At 55.4% G+C, this 18,204-nt stretch overlaps 6 protein-coding genes across 6 annotated transcripts; 4 read left to right on the forward strand and 2 right to left on the reverse strand.

The window, feature by feature from the left end:
* Positions 1 to 269: 269 nt before the first annotated feature.
* On the reverse strand, positions 270 to 3,053 carry TRIREDRAFT_35240 (uncharacterized protein; the record flags this gene model as incomplete). Its single annotated transcript, XM_006966432.1, has 3 exons — positions 270 to 536; positions 603 to 2,738; positions 2,820 to 3,053. Coding segments are annotated over 3 exons (2,637 nt in total), but the record flags the coding sequence as incomplete, so codon positions are not given.
* A 3,190-nt stretch (positions 3,054 to 6,243) lies between these two features.
* TRIREDRAFT_79300 (uncharacterized protein) lies at positions 6,244 to 7,964 on the forward strand. Its single transcript, XM_006966487.1, has 5 exons — positions 6,244 to 6,446; positions 6,527 to 6,587; positions 6,728 to 6,861; positions 6,921 to 7,104; positions 7,162 to 7,964. Exons 1-5 carry the CDS (start codon positions 6,390 to 6,392, stop codon positions 7,791 to 7,793), a joined length of 1,068 nt encoding a protein of 355 aa, XP_006966549.1. The 5' UTR covers positions 6,244 to 6,389; the 3' UTR covers positions 7,794 to 7,964.
* A 91-nt stretch (positions 7,965 to 8,055) lies between these two features.
* TRIREDRAFT_49517 (uncharacterized protein) lies at positions 8,056 to 8,630 on the reverse strand (the record flags this gene model as incomplete). The annotated part of the gene is made up of 2 exons (XM_006966576.1): positions 8,056 to 8,444; positions 8,520 to 8,630. The coding sequence occupies 2 exons, from the start codon at positions 8,628 to 8,630 to the stop codon at positions 8,250 to 8,252; spliced, it is 306 nt and encodes a 101-aa protein (XP_006966638.1). The 3' UTR covers positions 8,056 to 8,249.
* Positions 8,631 to 8,880: 250 nt separating this feature from the next.
* Positions 8,881 to 11,884, forward strand: TRIREDRAFT_108793 (uncharacterized protein; the record flags this gene model as incomplete). Its single annotated transcript, XM_006966488.1, has 2 exons — positions 8,881 to 10,349; positions 10,450 to 11,884. 2 exons carry the CDS (start codon positions 8,881 to 8,883, stop codon positions 11,882 to 11,884), a joined length of 2,904 nt encoding a protein of 967 aa, XP_006966550.1.
* A 393-nt stretch (positions 11,885 to 12,277) lies between these two features.
* TRIREDRAFT_79304 (uncharacterized protein) lies at positions 12,278 to 16,227 on the forward strand. Its single transcript, XM_006966489.1, has 3 exons — positions 12,278 to 13,538; positions 13,602 to 14,494; positions 14,525 to 16,227. The coding sequence occupies exons 1-3, from the start codon at positions 12,362 to 12,364 to the stop codon at positions 15,953 to 15,955; spliced, it is 3,501 nt and encodes a 1,166-aa protein (XP_006966551.1). The 5' UTR covers positions 12,278 to 12,361; the 3' UTR covers positions 15,956 to 16,227.
* A 327-nt stretch (positions 16,228 to 16,554) lies between these two features.
* On the forward strand, positions 16,555 to 18,196 carry TRIREDRAFT_49522 (uncharacterized protein; the record flags this gene model as incomplete). Its single annotated transcript, XM_006966490.1, has 2 exons — positions 16,555 to 17,036; positions 17,411 to 18,196. Coding segments are annotated over exons 1-2 (927 nt in total), but the record flags the coding sequence as incomplete, so codon positions are not given.
* Between the last annotated feature and the right edge of the window lie 8 nt (positions 18,197 to 18,204).

Below are 18,204 nucleotides of genomic sequence, written 5' to 3' on the forward strand. Positions count from 1 at the left end.
CTAAATTTCGCCGGTAACCGTCTATTCCTCGATGTCCTACTCATCGTCACCACGTCCTGATCCTCGCTGTCTTCGATTTCAACAACATCCTCAGGCACCTCTCCGCGGCCCGTCCTGCTTTGCTTTGGCGTGGACGTTGTAGTTGTCGGCGTCTGCGCGGGAGCAGAGGCACTGGTATTCACGTCGAGCTGCTGCGACTCCTGAGACGAATCAGTGGGCAGGGCTGCATGGGCAGGCTGCGGAGGTTCTTTGTTTGGCCTTGGGATGACTCGAGGATGCTTTCTAGGTCGTCCGCTGCCGGGTCGGGCCCCTCCACGCTTGCCCCGCGGCTTTTGCTGCTCCTCTGATCCCGGAGTCTTGACTGCTGGTGTCTCGGGCTCCTTGGCTCTCTGTGACCGCGTCGTCTTGCGCAGCCGCTTCGACCCTAGAAGCTCCCCATCCTCGGTCGTGGCATGTGCAGCTGCAGACGACGCGGTGTCTGTGCCAGGAGGATGGTATTCTTCCTCCTCGGAATCAATCATCGTGTGGCGTTTTCGCTTGCGGGTATAGATTTCTATTGATGGGCTGGCAGCCGCAGAATCGTCATCCGAGACTGCCACCACTGCCGCCTGAACGGTCGTAGTCGTAGTTGTAGTAACAGTCGTCGCCGCTGCCGCCATCTTCTTCTTCTTTGACTTTGGTCTCCCCGCCTTCTTGTGCTCTATTATCTTGGGCACCTTGCGTGCCACTCGATCACCAGTCTCGGCACGCTTGGGTCGGCCGACCTTTCTAGGGCCCTCCGCCTTCTCCCCGGACTTGTTATCCAGCAGCTTCTTGGTGAGGTTGGGAAAGTTTTCGCCGTAGTTGAAAAAGAGCTCTTCTCCGGCCTTGATATCCCGCAATGCGGTGAACTTGATCCGGAACTCCCCATTGACATAAAGGATCCGCGGCGTAATGTTGCATCCCCGGGTGTCGTGCTCTGAAGCGTGGTTAATGTACCGGCTCAGGTTGCCGTAAATAGCGGCGTCGACCCAGATGCCCTCGTTTTCAAGCAGAGTAAAGACGTATGAGATGTTCGACGTCTCATCGAATACGTCGCCGCGTCTCGCTTCCCGGCGGACGCCCTCGTCGTGGGTGATGAGCTCTCCCACATACTCGACAATGAACTCGTCCTGAGCAATGTCCTCGGCGGTAAAGAGTCCGTAGCCAACTCCTTCCAGCTGGCTTTGTCCGAGGAGGAGCGCCTTGTGCCGCCCACGCTGGAGATCGCAATTTTGGCAACCCGCCGAGTGCAAAATATCGTCTTCTGCATTGGCGGGATCCGCACGTTCGAAAGCGCCACAAGAACCGCACAGCTGGGGGTCACACTCGCGGTTGAGTTGCACGCAGATACACGGCCTGTCCTTTTGCTTCGGGAGACATGTCTTGCCGAGAGAGTGGCAAGCACAGCCTGTAAACTTGTAAGCGCAGTTGGCCTCTGTGCACCCGCAAAACCTCTCGCACAGAACCCCAGCATCGACGCAGCTGCATATCTTGGGGGCGCAGGGGCCGTCGTGGGAGCATGGTTCCAGCAGTTCCCGTCGTTGATGCTCATGAGTAATGGTGTGTTCTTGCCAGTCTCCAATAAGCATCTTCCGCTTGCGATCGTACCATGAAATGTTCCGCGGTCGAGGCGGTTCCGTGAGGTCAGGCCCAGGTATGCCAATGCTGAGAGACTGAAATTCTGCGTATACCTCATCGCAGTTGCGGTTCAGAAACTCCGTTGCAAGACAGATCGGGTCCATCTTTGTCTTGCTGAAATCAGTCGTGATATACAGAGTCCGTAGGAGCATGCGCTCATCCTCGGTCCACGGCTTTGCCACCGCACTCGTCGGGTCAGGAGGAATCTTCAGCCGATAGCATCTCCGTCGACAAGGCACATCAGCAATCGTGTTTACCCCTGCTGCCGCTATCCTCTTTCTCCTCAAAATGTCCGACAAGGGTGCACAGGATGACAAGGAAAAAGTGCGTTTCCAATTCTTGATGTCATACTCGCCGTGGTCGCAGGAATGGCTGAAGCAGATAAGGCATCCCAAAATGCAGTAGGTGGCCAAGTTGGACTCGACAACCTCGTCCTCGTTATCCTGCTGGACAAGGGAAACTTCCTTGGCCGCGGGCTTGTTGTCCATGACACTATCGACCGACTCGTCGAGGAACAGCACCTTGCGCAGCTCAATCTGCTTCAACTGCGGTTGATTTTCCTTGAAAGCCAACTGAAACGCGGCAGTAAAGAGCTCTGCCGCCCTGTGCTCCTCTGGCGTCATGGCGTGCCCGTGGCCATGGGATTTGATAATGTCCGTCTTTTGCTGGGGCGTTATGGCGTCGTCGGAGGCATGGCTCGCCATATATCTGATGAGTGTGGATTTGTTGCAGGATGGTATGTTGAGCTCCTTGAGCCACATGTCCAAGTAGAGCGAGAGCGTAGCAGCGCGCTCGCCCTGGATGATGGCAACAAACTTCTCATCGCGGTTCATGGGCTTGAATCCTGATTTGAGGTCAATGTCCTCCAACTCCTTAAGCCAGAGGTTGTACTTTGCCTCCTCGGACCCCTCCAGATCCCGCAGATGGGGTACAAACGTCAGCATGGTGTTGGGCATCAAGACGTTCTTCTTGATTTCCACATGGTGAAACCGGTAAGACGGAACAGCAGGCTTGTTGGTCTTGACGCAGTGCACATTGTAGCGAACGTCCTTTTGTTCCTTCTTGTTCTTGTTATGCTGCTGAGTTGGGAGGTCAATTCGTGAATTTCAAACAAGATGCTGCGAACCTCGGGTGCTGGTGAACAAACAGTGCTGGCTGACCTTGAACTTGATTTTGATCTGCTTGCCCTTGATTTCCGGATTGGGGTGAGTGGTTAGCTCACGGAAGAGATCCAGGCCATGTTGCGTGCGCCACTCTCGACACCTTGCGCTCTCAATGGCGTGGGCGACGAGCTGTGCGTGATCCTTCCGAACCTGCTGGTTAAACGTCGTGAGCTGCTTAGCAAGCGTCCGAACAGTCCACTCCGTCACGGGCACCGTCTGGGTCTTGGGAGTCTGCACGCCTTCAGGCTGGCGATGACGCTCTCGTGATGGCGTTGCTGGCGGCATGTTCAGGGCCGGGCTGGTGGCGGATGCCACGCCTTGTTTCCTGGTCTCTGGCATCTCGGGCGCATTTTCAGACACGCGGTCGATCAGGGGAACTGACGCGCGCTCAGGAAGAGGGACGGGCGTCCAGGCTCCGCTGCCGCTGCCGCTGCTGGGATCGCTGGGTCGGGATGCTGAAGTCGCGGAAGCCGCTGGAGGAGCTGAAGAGCAGCTTCTCCTCAAGGGAGGAGGGCTAATGGGACCTCTTGTCGACGCCGCGACGCCAGATCCGCTAGTCAAGTCTAGATCTAGACGGACCAGGTGGCTTGGATCCTCCTCCGACGTTGCGATCACCCGCGGCGGTCCGTGGGGCATCATCCTGGCCTGTATGTGCAGGTAGCAATCCGTGTCTGTTCCGTTGCGCCCCGTCTGTGTCACGGCAGGTGGTGAGCGTCGCCCTTTTCTGCTGAAGCAGGCGGGAAGCGGGAGGCTGGAAGGGATGGCGAACGAAGCCGCAGACCCAGCTCTGCAAATGAACGGCCGAGGCGCGCAAAAGGGGCCTGCATGAGAGGCCTGAAAGGATTGTGCGCTGAGAAAGTAGTGAAAACGAAGCGAAACAATGGCAACGACAATGAAGTCACGAGGATGAACAAGCCGGTGTCAAGGAGCGTCTCGTTCGGCCGACAGCAAACGATCGGCAGCAACTCATGCACATGAGGCTGAAGGAAGACGGGCTTGAAGATTCCAGGTCCAACTGCAGGCCGCCACCAGTCTCCTCGCCACGGAGGCAACAGCTCAGGTCCCCGCGGACAGCTCTCCACTCCTAGTAAGAGAAGAAAAATCAGCAGGGCATCTCCAACGCAGCGCAACAGCAGGGCTCCTGATCCTGCAGTTGAGATTCTGAGGAATCGCGGATTCGAGATGCCTTTCAGATCGCGTTTCGGACAAAGGGCCAGCCTGGAGTACGCGAGTCCTGGTTGGCTGGGCTTGGGGCTGTTGGTGATTGGCCCAGAGTTTATGCGGCAAGTCCACAAAGGCAAGATGCCCGGCTAGTCTAGATTTGGAGAGCGCGTTTACCTTGAAGGATTGTTTGATGTCTCGGATCTTTGCGAGAGCAAATGTCCATACTATTAGTAGTTTCTTGATTTGCAGCAGGTCGGGTTTGGTTTTATCGTTTCACAATGCGTCATTCACTCTCTATTGTATCATGCTCTATTGGTGTTTTTTTTTTTTTGTGCTGATCTAACTCAAGGAACGGCGCTGAGGAGCTGGACAGAACCTTTTGCTAGGTACTTCCTAGCACATCAGACCTACAAATGACGGGTAGGTGCCTCGGTACCACATAGACCAATTCTCATTGAGCAGCATTCGTTTAGTGCTAATAAGTCGTGAGAGGCAATTCATGGAGTGGTCTGAAAGAAAGATGAGATGCGGTAGGTCCACCAAAGAAAAGTGGTAGTACGAGAGCAGCATTGATCAACTGTGAGACCCCCTCCAGCAACCAACACCCCAAAGCCGAGGATGTGGAGCGTACCTGCATACAGCGAGCTTCTCAATGGACCCCGTCCCGGATTTGGATTTGCCAGGCTCAAACGGTGCTCTGTGGTAGCGAAAGGGGGTAAGCGAGCGTCCGAATGTCAGGGATTAATTGCCATGTTTGTTGATTGTTGCATCTGATACGCGCGCCAACAGCGGAAGCCAATGCAGCGTTGACCACTGGAAGGGCGGGAAGAGTCAAATACTGCTCCAGCTGCTACTAGAGGAGGTAGTAGTAGTAGTAGTAGTAGTATGGAGCTTAAGGTTAAGGCACTGTGAGTAGTACCTACATAGCTCATCGTGCACATGCGACCCCGGGTTTGACAGCTCGTTTGGATCCGTGCTAACTTTGATTGATCTGGAACAACATACCTACCTTAGGTAGCCACCCCACCGCGGGAATGTGTTTGCTGCATGATCCCGACCCTAGAGGTAATATGTCGAGCCAATCGATCTGGCAATGCATCCTATGTACTTGTCCTGATTACGTGGGCCGAGAGACAGTCTGTTCTTACTGCTCTTACTGCAAACGGATACGAAGATAATCGGTAACTACATACCTCTACAACTACTATCGTGAAGGCGACATAGAGCCGCAAGGTGCGGGTCTGGGGGGCAGCCAATGCGTCCAGGCTGAGCTGAGCAGGGTCAGGATCCAATCTAGAGCATCTTGTAGGTAGGATGTGCAAGTAAAAAGCTGTGCCATGAGGCACGACTCCAGTACTACTACTAATTAGCAGCTGTGGCACTGTGACGGCAATGACACATGCAAACATAATCGACCAGGACCCGCCTCCTTGTGCTCCCAAGGCACAGGGGAGCCGAGATCGTGATAAGTGGTAGTGGTGTCTCATCCCTGGCACTCGCAAGCTGACGATGAAAAACAGGAAAATCAGACACCTAACCGTGTGCTTGTGTGATGAAACAGACTCCAAACGTCGTCATTCACTCTCCCCTAGCCCGGCACTAGCACTTCCATCGATCTCATGGCTCGCCGCTCCAGCAGCGTCTCCAGACCCAATCCGGCATGGCAGGCCAATCCATCGGCGCTGCGTCTGTCTCAGCCAGGACGCCGCTCAGCAGCGTCAGGAAGCTTCCAATCGCCTCGGCTGGGCTGAGACATGCATTCTGACGGCAGCCCAGGTCATCTACCTGGGCATAAGTACAGTAGGTACCTTACAGTAAGAGTAAAGCGATCACCCTCCCAGTCAATCCGCAGGTCCCGAACCCTATAGGACCTGACGTCGTCGCCGTGGTACCACAAAGACAACAAGAGCTTGAAGAGCCAGATCGCAACCTAGCCTGAACGCAATCCTTCACCCGGGCGTCCATCAGCACAGGTACAATATACATCGCGGCCTAGCGTAGCGCCGGTACTTGCACAGGCAGCGCAGCGCCGGCGGGGGACCTGCGGGCTGTTAGGGCCCCAGACAGGCTCGCCAGCTGCGGGGATGACGTAGCCGGAGCGCAACTCTGGGCAGCTGTCCAGCCGATGACGATCCGCCAGCTCCGCCAAAGAAGCAGCCAAGGCGTGGCATTCCACGTTCTTATAATCGTCTCCCCATCCGTCCCCCCTCCTGCGTCAGCTCTGATCTCGTCCCACCCCGTATTGATATCCAGCACAGCAGTGAAGCACCACTGCTGATCCCTCTCCTGCGCGCGCAACCCCTATCACAGCGCCAATACCTTTTATTTCACTCCCCTCGACGCGCAGAATCGCATCGCCAATTCGCACCGCTTACTACTAGGTCGCTCCGTCACACCGCCAAAATGCATCGAACATACTCTATGCGCCAGACCCGCGCGCCAACGGCCTCGCAGCTTCAGGTAGGGATCCGCCGGCATCTTTTCCCGCGGTTTGCGGCCGCTCGCGACTTGACATCGCGGCTAACCAATGTGTCCAACAGAGTCCGCCGCCTCCGCCGTCGTCTACCAAGTCGGGTCGCTTCTTTGGAAGGGGAAGCTTGGGTGAGTGCTGCGAAGAGCCCCGTTCCCGTCGAATGACTCAGGGCCGATTGGCACGATTGGATTTTTGGTCCTAGCCCACTTTGATGATCTTCACAACCGCGAAGCGTACATGTGAAAGCTTTGGCTAAACGACAAAGCAGGTCATGCTCTCCGCCGCAATGCCGGTGGCGCCTTTGGGCCAGATCTGGCCAAGAAGCTATCCCAGCTCGTCAAGATGGAGAAGAACGTTATGCGGAGCATGGAGCTTGTGGCCAAGGAGCGCATGGAGGTGGCTGTAGGTGGCTTTCCTTTTGCGCGGGGTCCGACCATGGCTGCTGACCGACGGCTCTACAGCAACAATTGTCCCTCTGGGGTGAAAACACCGACGAGGATGTCTCTGACGTCACCGACAAGATTGGCGTTCTCATCTACGAAATCGGCGAGCTAGAAGACCAGTACGTCGACCGGTACGACCAATATCGCATCACGATGAAGAGCATCCGCAATATCGAGGCATCGGTTCAGCCTAGCCGAGACCGTAAGGCGATTCTTGGACCGTGTACATGAGGGATAAATCCATACTGACCTCGAGCAGGCAAACAGAAAATCACCGATCAAATCGCCCAGCTCAAGTACAAGGAGCCCAACTCCCCCAAGATTGTGGTGCTGGAACAGGAGCTGGTCCGCGCCGAGGCCGAATCGCTCGTGGCAGAGGCTCAGCTGTCCAATATCACCCGCGAAAAGGTCAAGGCTGCGTATACTTACCAGTTTGATGCCCTGCGCGAACACTGCGAGAAAGTCGCCATTATCGCTGGCTATGGCAAGCACCTGCTTGACCTGATCGACGACACCCCCGTCACTCCCGGCGAGACGCGAGCGGCATATGATGGCTACGAAGCCAGCAAGGCCATCATCCAGGACTGCGAAGACGCCCTCACAAACTGGGTCACTCAAAATGCTGCCGTAAGCTCCAAGCTTTCCACTCGGTCGCGGAATCTCTCCCAGCGACGGCGCAACACCATCAGGGCTAGGGAAGAGGGCCACGATCTATCCCACCAAGATGTCCCGTTGAACGACCATGGCTCGTGGACACAACAAGGCGCCACAATCGACAGCGATGGTGAAGAGGCGGAAGAGGAGGAGGAGCGCCCTCACTCCGCCATGGGTAGCGACGGTGGCATGAACGGCGAGGCACGAGGTCGGACTCAGGAGATCCTCGCCGCCTAAGGTGCGAACATGAAGGTTGCATGAGCACAGAGAAAAAGAAAGATGGGAGGGGGGACAAAATACGTTTGAGTAAATAAAACCCCAGTCTTGGAAGCCGAGGACTAATGCCGATAATGCTGCTTTGGGTGCCGCCGAGCTGGCGGGGGAGTTTTGGACAAGGCTGGAACAAACGCTGGTTAGGTCGACCTGGTTTATAGTGTCTTTTTGGATAGGGGGCGTGTGGTCATTCACCATTAATACCTTGTATGAGTTTGTTGATATTATTAAGAACACGAATTGTGTGATTATATTGTGTGTTTGTGATTTAGATTGAGAAACCGATTAGAAAGACCCAGCCTCAACGCCGCCTCAATGCCGCCCCAGTGATTAGGTTAAAGAAGAAAAAGGAACGAAAACTCCTGCGGTTGCTGTGTCGCGCATAGGGTTTCGTGTTGACCTTGTTCTCATTGCGCCATTCTATTTCATTTGACTCAGAAACTGCTCAGCCTCCATCTTCACAATATGGTGCCCAGGAACAACCACCAGGCCCAAATATCGAGACGTCATGTCCAGCGTCACGGAGTCGCCGGAGGCATTTGCCGCAGCAGCACTACGCTCCCCTTCTGAAGGCTGTCGGTACTCGTGCGTGTTTGCCAGCACGATATTCCTATCCTATCTCGTCAAGGGCCCTATTTAGCATCCAAAGAAGCGGACACTCCTCATTCTTCTGGTATGGGGAGAACGAACCGGATCTGTGCATTTGAAGCTCCCCCGAAACATGCGGCCGTCCGTAGTGTAGACGCGCATGTTCTGGTTCAAGAGAGACGAGAGGTATTCGTGAGCCTCATCTTTGTTCATTGTGAGGACGGCCTTGGCCTTTGAGCGACACAGGGATGTGAATGAGATGCAAGGAAGATCCGGTACCTTAATTCATGGTGTTGGGGGAGGGCGCCGGTCCTTGGTTTATCCGAGATTGCCCTGCTGGGAGAGATCTTTATCGCGATCACACCTGGAGCCACTTATAAGAAGAGCCTGGTTGTGAGACGTTGGAACATCTTAAAAGGACTGCTGTGTGGAACGCTTTGGACAAGCGCGGGCTGGCCTCACAATGGACGACATTGTGCCTCAGAACACGTACCGGACGTACAAACGGGATACGCAGCAGCTCCTGTTCTGGATCATCCACGCCTTCAACTCGGTCCTCGAGTCGTCGGCGGCCGCAGAGGCAGCAAGTGATGGGCAGCAGCACCGCCAAAATGTGACGGGTCAGGTCACTGTTAGGGAGCTTGTGGCCATGGCAAAGACGATATCTGAGCATGCCATCCGCATCCCTGGAGCCATCTACCGCAAACTGCAGTCCGTGACTCGCGCCAGGACGGTCATGTACATGGCTTTCCAGCAGCTCGCTGCCTTGAGTAAAAAGGCTGATCCAGAGATGGAGAAGAGCAATACAACACACAAGTACTTTATCGATGCTCTACATGAGGTGTTTGAGCTCTTTGGAGGGCCTGCTTGGGAGAAGCAGCAGCAGGACCAGACTCGAAAGCAGGCCGTTCGGCCCGACGGGAGCAGGGAGGCTGATCTCGACGCCGAACTTGACGCAGAGGTCGAAAGCGCCAGGTTCACCAACAAGTTTGCGGCACTTGGCCTTGGCAGCTCTGCGAATAACGGACTGGACACTGCAGCTGTGGACTCTAGCGGTGACGAGGAATCTGACGAGGAGTCGAGACCAGCTGCTGCCGGGCAACAGCGCCGCCAAGCTCGGCCTGGAAGAGGCAACAAAAAGAAGAAGAAGAAGGGTGGCAAGCGAGCTAAGAAGGGCAAGCAGGAAAGTAAGCCTCAGACGCTGGATGAGGTTCCGCTTGAAAGCTACCGCATCATCGAGGACACAGACGGCACGGTCACCGATTACCTCTTGGCTGTCTATGCCCTCTTTGAGGAGATCTGCGACCTCCGGCTGTACATGAGCGGCGTGTGGCGTGAGGTTGCGTATGAGGGCCTCAACGGTGCCGTGGCGGCTACCCTGGGCGATCTGGCTACGGCTATAGTCAAGCGAGCCGAGTCGGCCATCATGGTTGAATTTCCCGGACACGAGTCGTATGAGACGGTAATGCGGACCATTACACGCGGTGATATCGAAAAGGCCCAGGGTAAATTCGCAATTACACTCTACAAGACCTCAGACGGGGAGGGGCCGGCAGAAAAGATGGAAGAAACCAGTCTCGATATCAAGGAATACTTCCTCATCTACGCATACCGGGACCTAGTCGACTTCGTGACCGACTTCCAGGCCACTCGCAGCGGAAAGCCGACCAAGCGCATGCTCCAGGAGATTGACAAGTGGGATCCAAATCTGGACCTGCAGCGTGCCACCAAGGAGCAGAGACAACGTTGGCGCCGGTCCTATACCATCAACTGGCTTTACGACCTGGTCAATGTCTTCTCCGGCATTGTGGTTCAACGCAACACGATGAAGGGAGAACATCATGTATACGAAAAGGTCGACTGGTCCGCCGATGGCGAGTGGAGCGAGCATGTGCGGCTCTTTGGCATCAACGAGTTTGCCGGCAATGTTACGTGAGTTATCTTTCTTGACTCTTTTCGTCCTCCTCTCTTCTTACCCCTTTTCTCCCCTTTCTCAGTCCAGACCGCATGATTTCTGACTATTAGAGGGCAGCTCCATTGCTATGCAAAAGCCCGGCACCGACGTCAAGAAGCTCATCAACCCAAGCTTGGTATTCCAGCTGCAGTGCATAGTCGACTCTCTGATGGTCTCGCGCGGCTGGTCGCTCAACAGCTTCAGGGGACATGTCTTGGAGCCGCCAAAGAAGGGTTACCGGCCGAGGCGAGACGTCGACCTCTTCCTGGATCGTCAAACCGAGAGATTCGGCAAGGGTATCCTACAGGGTGCTTTTGTACTGCAACAGCTGCTGGAGCAGGACAGCGCGACGCATCCGGAGCGACATGAGGCACACATCGGCGTGCTCCAAGGTATACTTTGGGATTTTCGCGACTGGCTGGGCGAGTCCAAATACAAGTCTGGACTGGCGACGCTGCCACCTTCTCGCTTTTCCAACAGCAACTCCAATGGTCTCTGGGAATATTCGCCCTTTCTCTGCGGCGCTGGGCTGGCCGAGGGCCTGGAGCTCGTTTACCGGTTCGGCCTGACACTCTGGGACCGGATGCCCGAGCCCATGCTCATGGTTCATCTGCATAACATGCTGGTGCAACAGAAGTATCTTAAACGGTCCGTCGGGCTATTTGCTGCTCTGGAAGATACCTTCTCGAAAGCCTTCTACGCCGACGGCCGCCCCCCTACCTCCAACTTCACCGACGCCCTCAGCAGTCAGATTGGCAAGACGGGTACTCATTTCGAACATCGCCGACGGGCCGCACAGAAGAGGGGAGCCAATACCACGCTCGCCATGCTGGACGTGGCTGCAAACCGTTTCTTCCGCACCAAGTCCAATCTCCTGCTATACCGCGAATCTGGATGGAATCCCGACCGTATTTCTAACGAGGACCTCGGAGAGCACACCTTCCTGTATCAATTCCGCTCCCGTCAGTCAAATCACTCAGCTGCCGAGTCGTTTAGGCACGAGACAGGCAGATTTCAGTCTCTTGAGGCGGGCGGACCCCGTCCGCTCCATATGGTGTCCGACAAGGACCCCAAGGCAGCACTGCCCCGAAACCTAAGACCTGACCGCCTGTCACGACGGGGGCTTCTTGAGCTCATCCGGTGCGACGTCTACTCGGACATCTGCGGTCCTTCACCATTGTCGAGTCTCAACTACTTTTGGGTCACAGCACGGATGATCATGATCTTTGGGATGTTCGAACATGAGCTGAAGAGAATCAACAACCCCCTGTACAATGACATTTACGTTGCGAACAGCGGACGCGGCATTGAAAAGCGGATTCTGCTGGCGGTGGCGGCGTTGTCTGAGAGAGATGAAGAGTGTCTGCGGACCATGGCCAGGATCTTGGAAGAGCAGAGAACGGGCTGGTTGGCACACATCTACTGGGATGACCTTGACACGACCATGGATCGACTCCTCCGCCCTCGAGATGATGTAGAGGGGCCGAATCCGGATGTGTGTAGCATCATGTAGTGGACTATTACTTATGTAGTGGACTGGCCTTTAGCCTCTACCTACAACTCATGAGACAAAGATAGATGTGCAGGTAGAGGTGAGAATAAAGGTGTAAGACAGGTGAAGGCAGTGAGAGCTGTCAGAAGGTATGCGCATTTCTGGTGGCCACCTCAGAACTTATAGCGTCATGATAAGCCGCAACCTCTGGAGAATAGGCAAGACAGAGGTTAAGTAGCGGCCAGACAAGTACCGCTTTAAAATTCTTGACGGACCCACCAGCCCTGCCAAGGTACCTGTATGATAGCGTCACTGCAAGATCCTCCATCGTGAATCTTGACTCTTCTTCATCATCACTTCGCCACTTGCATCCAGCATTTCCGCCTCTACGAGTGCAGCAGGAGCGAGTTAAGCTCGCACGTGCATTCTCGCAATGCCATCTTTATCTCACTAGCAATTCAACGACTTGCGGGCAATCGTTAGGCCCGCGCCCTCGCCATGGGTGTCAACGGACTCTGGACGGTGGTCCAGCCGTGCGCACGGCCAACTAACCTGGCAACGCTCAACCGAAAGCGTCTGGCGGTAGATGCGTCGATCTGGATCTACCAGTTCCTCAAGGCCGTTCGCGATAAAGAAGGCAATGCGCTGCGCAACTCTCACATTGTGGGCTTCTTCCGCCGCATCTGCAAGCTTCTGTGGTTTGGCATCCAGCCCGTCTTTGTGTTCGACGGCGGCGCCCCGGCGCTGAAGCGAGCAACGATCCAGAAGCGCAAACAGAGGCGAGAGGGCAGGCGGGAAGATGCTGTCCGAACGGCGGGAAAGCTTCTCGCCATCCAGATGCAGCGACTTGCGGAAGAGGAGGAGGAAAAGCGCAAAAGGGAAAAAGAGAGGCCGCGAGCATTGAGAGCGGCGGAGGAAGAAGAAGAAGTCATACCCGATGCCAAGGACTTGGTATATGTCGAGGAGATTGGCATGTCCCAGCAGGAGAGGATGCGCAACCGCAAGTTCTACAAGCAGGATGCCTATCACTTGCCGGAAATCGAGGGTGGGATAGCGTCGATGGGGAAGCCGGACGATCCTCGAATCATGAGCGTGGAGGAGCTGGAGGAATATGCCCGGCAATTCAACAATGGAGAGGATATCAACTTATACGACTTCAGCAAGATTGATTTCGACGGCGACTTCTTCAAGAGCCTTCCACCGCCGGACAGGTACAACATTCTCAATGCGGCTCGGTTGAGGAGTCGGCTCAGGATGGGTCTCAGCAAAGAGCAGCTCAACGACATGTTCCCTGACCGCATGGCCTTTTCTAGGTTTCAGATCGAGCGTGTCAAGGAGAGAAATCACCTGACGCAGCGGCTCATGTACGAGGTCGGCATGTCGGGTACTGACTTGACACTAGGCGTCAACGCTCGTATTGCCGGTGAGAGAGATCGAGAGTACATCTTGGTCAAGAATGAGGGTGTCGAGGGAGGCTGGGCTCTCGGAGTCGTCAGCAAGGACAAAGACGTTGGAAAAGCCCACAAGCCGATTGACGTGGATGCCGTTCAGTTTCACTACCAGACAAAGGATGAGAAGAGTGAAGACGATGAGGATGAAGACGATGATTTTGAAGACGTACCAATCGAGGGATTCAACCGACTACCTAAGCTGTCTCAGTCCAATATGGCGAGCCGTGAAGCTGCACAAGGCCTGACGACTCGGCGACAGCAATACTACGCGAGCCACAAACAGGAAGCTGCCACCACCGATGGCAACAATGAAGGCTCTCTGTTTGTTGGAGGGGAAATGGAGCCCATTGAGGCTTCATTAGATGACCAAGTCGGGGAAACTATGCATCCAGAAGAGGAGGAGGACCTCAATTTCGCCATTGCTTTATCACTACAGAACCAACATGGCATTGGTCGAGAATTGGGAGACAACAATGAAGTTGAGAATGACGCTCGAGACAAGCCAGAGTGGACTCAAGTTGCCGTGGAGGCGCCAAAGCCCATCGGCCATCGCAGCGGCTCCATGATTGCGCACATTGTAAACAACCGAGCCAACGCGGCGGTCCCCAAACGCCAAGAAGCCCCAGTCGAACAGGATAAAGCAAAGGACAGCGACAGTGATGACGACATGCAAGCAATCCTGGCACGATCGCGGAGGATGAAGAAGTCTCAGCCAAAGCCAGTCTTTGAGAACAAGAAGAACCCGTTCGACGGGCCCTTGCCATTTCCAAAGCTAGATTGGGGGTCTTCTCTTTTTGCAAAGAAGAAGAGTACGCGGGAAGAAGAGCCAATCGTGATTTCAGCAGGCGGTGATGGCGGACTAGCCAAAGAAGAAGAACCAGAGCAGGAAGCCTTGGGCGGCGGCTTCGAGGTGGAACAGCAGGAGGAGGATGGGCCCAGGCCTCTCCCTCCATGGCTAGTAGACGACAGCACGGATATCCGAGAGGCAATCAAGAAGCAGCAGGACGTCGACAGGGAGATCAACGCTCAAGACCGAGCCGAAGCGGAGGAGGAGGAGAGACTCCGGCGACGAGAGTTGCGGGACCAGTTGATTGAAATTGAATCTTCGGATGACGAGGAGGGCACAAAAGATGTCAAGGTCATTGAAATACCGCCGTCCCCAGAAGCAGCATCTGCAGATGTCAACGAAGATCACGAGGCAGATCACAAGGCAGTTCCAGACGTCAAGTCGCCCACTGCCAAACCAGCTGAGGAGGAGATGGAGAAAATAGACGAGGAATCTCCGGAGCCCGAATTTGAACAAGTCCTCGGCCTTGAGCAGCCCGCTGCCCCGAGCGTCCCTGTTCTAGAAGCACAGGAGACCCGTGACTCGCCGGAACCCGAGTTTGAAGATGTCCAACCACCAGACAGCACATTAGAAGGGGATGCTCAAGCAGCGGCTTTCCTAGCAGAGGCTGCTTCTTCAGGCCGTCCTCCAGCAGAAGCTACTCTTGGCAGCACCACGATTGCGGACGATGACTTCTTTAACGATGATGTTGAATATGACGAGTTCAGCGATCCTGAGGATGAAGAGCTCCTGGCGCAGATGGCTGAAGAAGCAGAGGAACATGCTCGCTTCGCCAGCGAATTGAACAACAAGTCGACTCAGCAGAACAGGGAAGACTACGAGAGAGAATTGCGGGCCCTCCGAAACCAGCAGAAGAAGGATCGCCGAGACGCGGACGAAGTGACGCAGACGATGATTGCAGAGTGCCAGGCTCTGCTTCGCCTCTTTGGCATCCCGTACATCACGGCACCGATGGAAGCAGAAGCGCAGTGCGCTGAGCTGGTCCGGCTGGGCATGGTAGACGGCATTGTCACAGACGACTCGGATACCTTTCTCTTTGGCGGGACACGGGTCTACAAGAACATGTTCAACAGCAACAAGTTTGTCGAATGCTATATCGCCTCGGACCTTGAGAAGGAAATGTCGCTATCACGAGAGCAGCTCATTTCTCTCGCTCAGCTTCTGGGATCGGACTACACAGAAGGGCTACCAGGCGTCGGCCCGGTCACCGCCGTTGAGATCCTGTCCGAGTTTCCCGGCAAAGATGGCCTTGTGCAATTCCGCGAATGGTGGAAGGAAGTTCAGTCCCAGACGCGGCCCAAGGAGGCTGACGCCTTTTCTCCCTTTCGACGCAAGTTCCGCAAGTCACAAGCCACCAAACTCTTCCTGCCGCTTGGCTTTCCCAGTCCAGCAGTCTACGAGGCCTATCTGCACCCGATGGTCGACAGCAGCACCGAGAAGTTTCAATGGGGCGTGCCTGACGTGGCGGGGCTGCGAGAGTATCTCATGGCCACGATCGGCTGGAGCAAGGAGCGCACCGACGAGGTGCTTGTGCCGGTGATTCGGGACATGAACAAGCGGGAGATTGAGGGGACACAGAGCAACATCACGAGGTTCTTTGGCGGGAGCGTTGGCGCCGGCGCAAGGGAGACGTTTGCTCCCAGGCAGCGAGTCCAGGGGAGCAAACGGATGGCGGCTGCGGTGGATCGACTGAGGGCGAATGTGGCCGGGGAAGAAGAGGAGGAGGAAGAGGAAGCTGGGGATGGTTCAGGGGTGAATAAACGGAGAAAGACCACTAGACAAAGGCGTGGGTGAGCTAGAGGGACTGGCTCTGTGAGAAGACTATGATCTCGTTGGATTTGGTACACAGAGGGACGCATAGTCACTGTCATATCATTGCTTGTCTAGCTGTATGACTGAGGCAGAACTTGGTTGCATCTTGTACTGGTATCGGTATATCAAGGGTAGGTAGATTAGAGTGAGCACGTGCGCACTTCCGGCCTGGAACGTCATGTGAGATGCAAAGTGACGGGCAGTGCATTGACATCCTTTACCAAAACAATAGTGCTTGCATACTCGACTCTTCAAATTGTTAGTAGGATTTCAATGGCAGACACTGAGGAGCAGTCAGGCTTCATCAAGACGTGAGCACTGTTTCTGCCTCATCTCCTCGTGCAAGACGGCTGACAAACAGCCCACGTGACCTCCTCAGCACCTTCTCTTTCCACCCCGATCATGAGAGAATCATCCACGGCCGGCTAAAGCCCGGCACCTCTCATTCCCGCCTCAAACCCAAACCTCTTGAGCCTATTGCGAAAACGAACTCGCGCGACCGCGGCCCAAGCACACAAATCCTTGATAACGAAGCCTCGAACCTTGAAGCTTCTCTTCGTCATCCGGGGCCATTTAATTGTTTGCTTGCCGTTGCTCTGCAAAAACACATAAATAGACGGAAAGCGCTCCAACTGCCAATTCTTCCGCCGACAGCTTTCGTCTTCTTCTCTCTCTCTCTCGATTCCCACTTTTGTTGCTTTTCTACCTACTCTACCCGTTCGAACAGCGTCATCGCTCCCCGTCTCGGATCTTGCGCGGAACATCTCAGCTATCATCTTCCCGTTGTCGCATAACGTCCATTCACCCGCAAACGCCCGACGACGCAAAGAAAAGGGAAGGGAAGGGGGAAAAAAGGAATAGAAGAAAGAAGAAGATAGAGGGAAGATTGAAGCTTGGAAATTTCGTCATCATACAGCCCGCGATGCCGATGGATCAGCGTGAGCTCGAGTCGCGCGTAAAGGCGCTGACAAAGGTCGTGGCCGCCAACGAGCCGCCCGAGAATGCGCTCAAGCTGCTCGAGCTGCTCAAGAAGGAGGCGTCGCCGACGGAGGAGATGCTGCGGGTACGTTGATGCTCTCTTTTTCTCTCTCTCCTTGAGCTTGGGAGGGACATGCGCTGTTCAGGGCTGAGGGGGGGATGGGATGTGAGAGAAGGATGTGGTTGAGAGGGAAGAAATGCAGTGGTCTGGCTGGATCGGCTGCTGTGAATGCATGCTTCTTGTGGGAGGGACTTTGGTTATTACCTGTCTGTCAAGTTTGGACGGTTACCAATCCCGTCACTGTCGCATCGCATTCGTGGCTTCTCGCCACTTTCCTTGAACGCACCTCACCTTTGCTCTCCGTCGCTGTCCTCTCCAAGCACAGCTTGGCCCTCTTTGTCTTGTTCTTGTTCTTGGATCTCTTCTCCTAACACGCAGACTTGTCGCAAAAACTCTAGGCCACGCGCGCAGGTGTCTTCGTCGGCAAGCTGAGGTCCAACCCCAACAAGGACATTGCCCGGGCCGCCTCGGAGCTCGTCATCAAGTGGAAGAAGCTGGTTGAGCAGGAGAAGAACTCCAAGCTCCAAAAGGCAAAGATGGGCTCGCCCTCGGCGCCCGCCAACGCCGCATCGCCGCCCAACAACAACGGCAACAATAACAACAACAACAACGCCGCGGCCCCCGCCGGCAAGGCATACAAGGGCGACCCTGAGAAGCGCAAGTTCGACACGGACGGCGTCAACATCAAGCGCACCGAGTCCAACGTGCGCAACCAGTGCATCGGCCTCATCTACAACGGCCTGGCCTACCGATCCGTCGAGCCCGAGAGCAGCGTCATCGCAAAGGCCGTCGCCGTCGAGAACGCCGCCTACACCGTCTTCAACGGCGAGGGCGCCGAGTACAAGAAGAAGATCCGGTCGCTCTTCGCCAACCTCAAGAACAAGTCCAACCGCGACCTGGGCAAGCGCGTCATGTCCGGCGACATTGCGCCCGAGCGCTTCGTCAGCATGACGGACGAGGACCTCAAGAGCGAGGACCAGCGCAGGATGGAGCTCGAGCTGGAGAAGGAGAACATGAAGAAGGCGCAGGTTCCCATGGCGGAGAAGAGCATCAGCGACAGCCTCGAGTGCGGCAAGTGTAAGAAGAAGAGGGTCAGCTATACCCAGGCGCAGACACGGAGCGCTGATGAGCCGATGACGACGTTTTGCGAGTGTATGAATTGCGGCAACCGCTGGAAGGTGAGTTTCTTTTC

This window comes from Trichoderma reesei (genome assembly GCF_000167675.1).
Source record: "Trichoderma reesei QM6a unplaced genomic scaffold TRIREscaffold_13, whole genome shotgun sequence".
NCBI lineage: Eukaryota > Fungi > Ascomycota > Sordariomycetes > Hypocreales > Hypocreaceae > Trichoderma > Trichoderma reesei.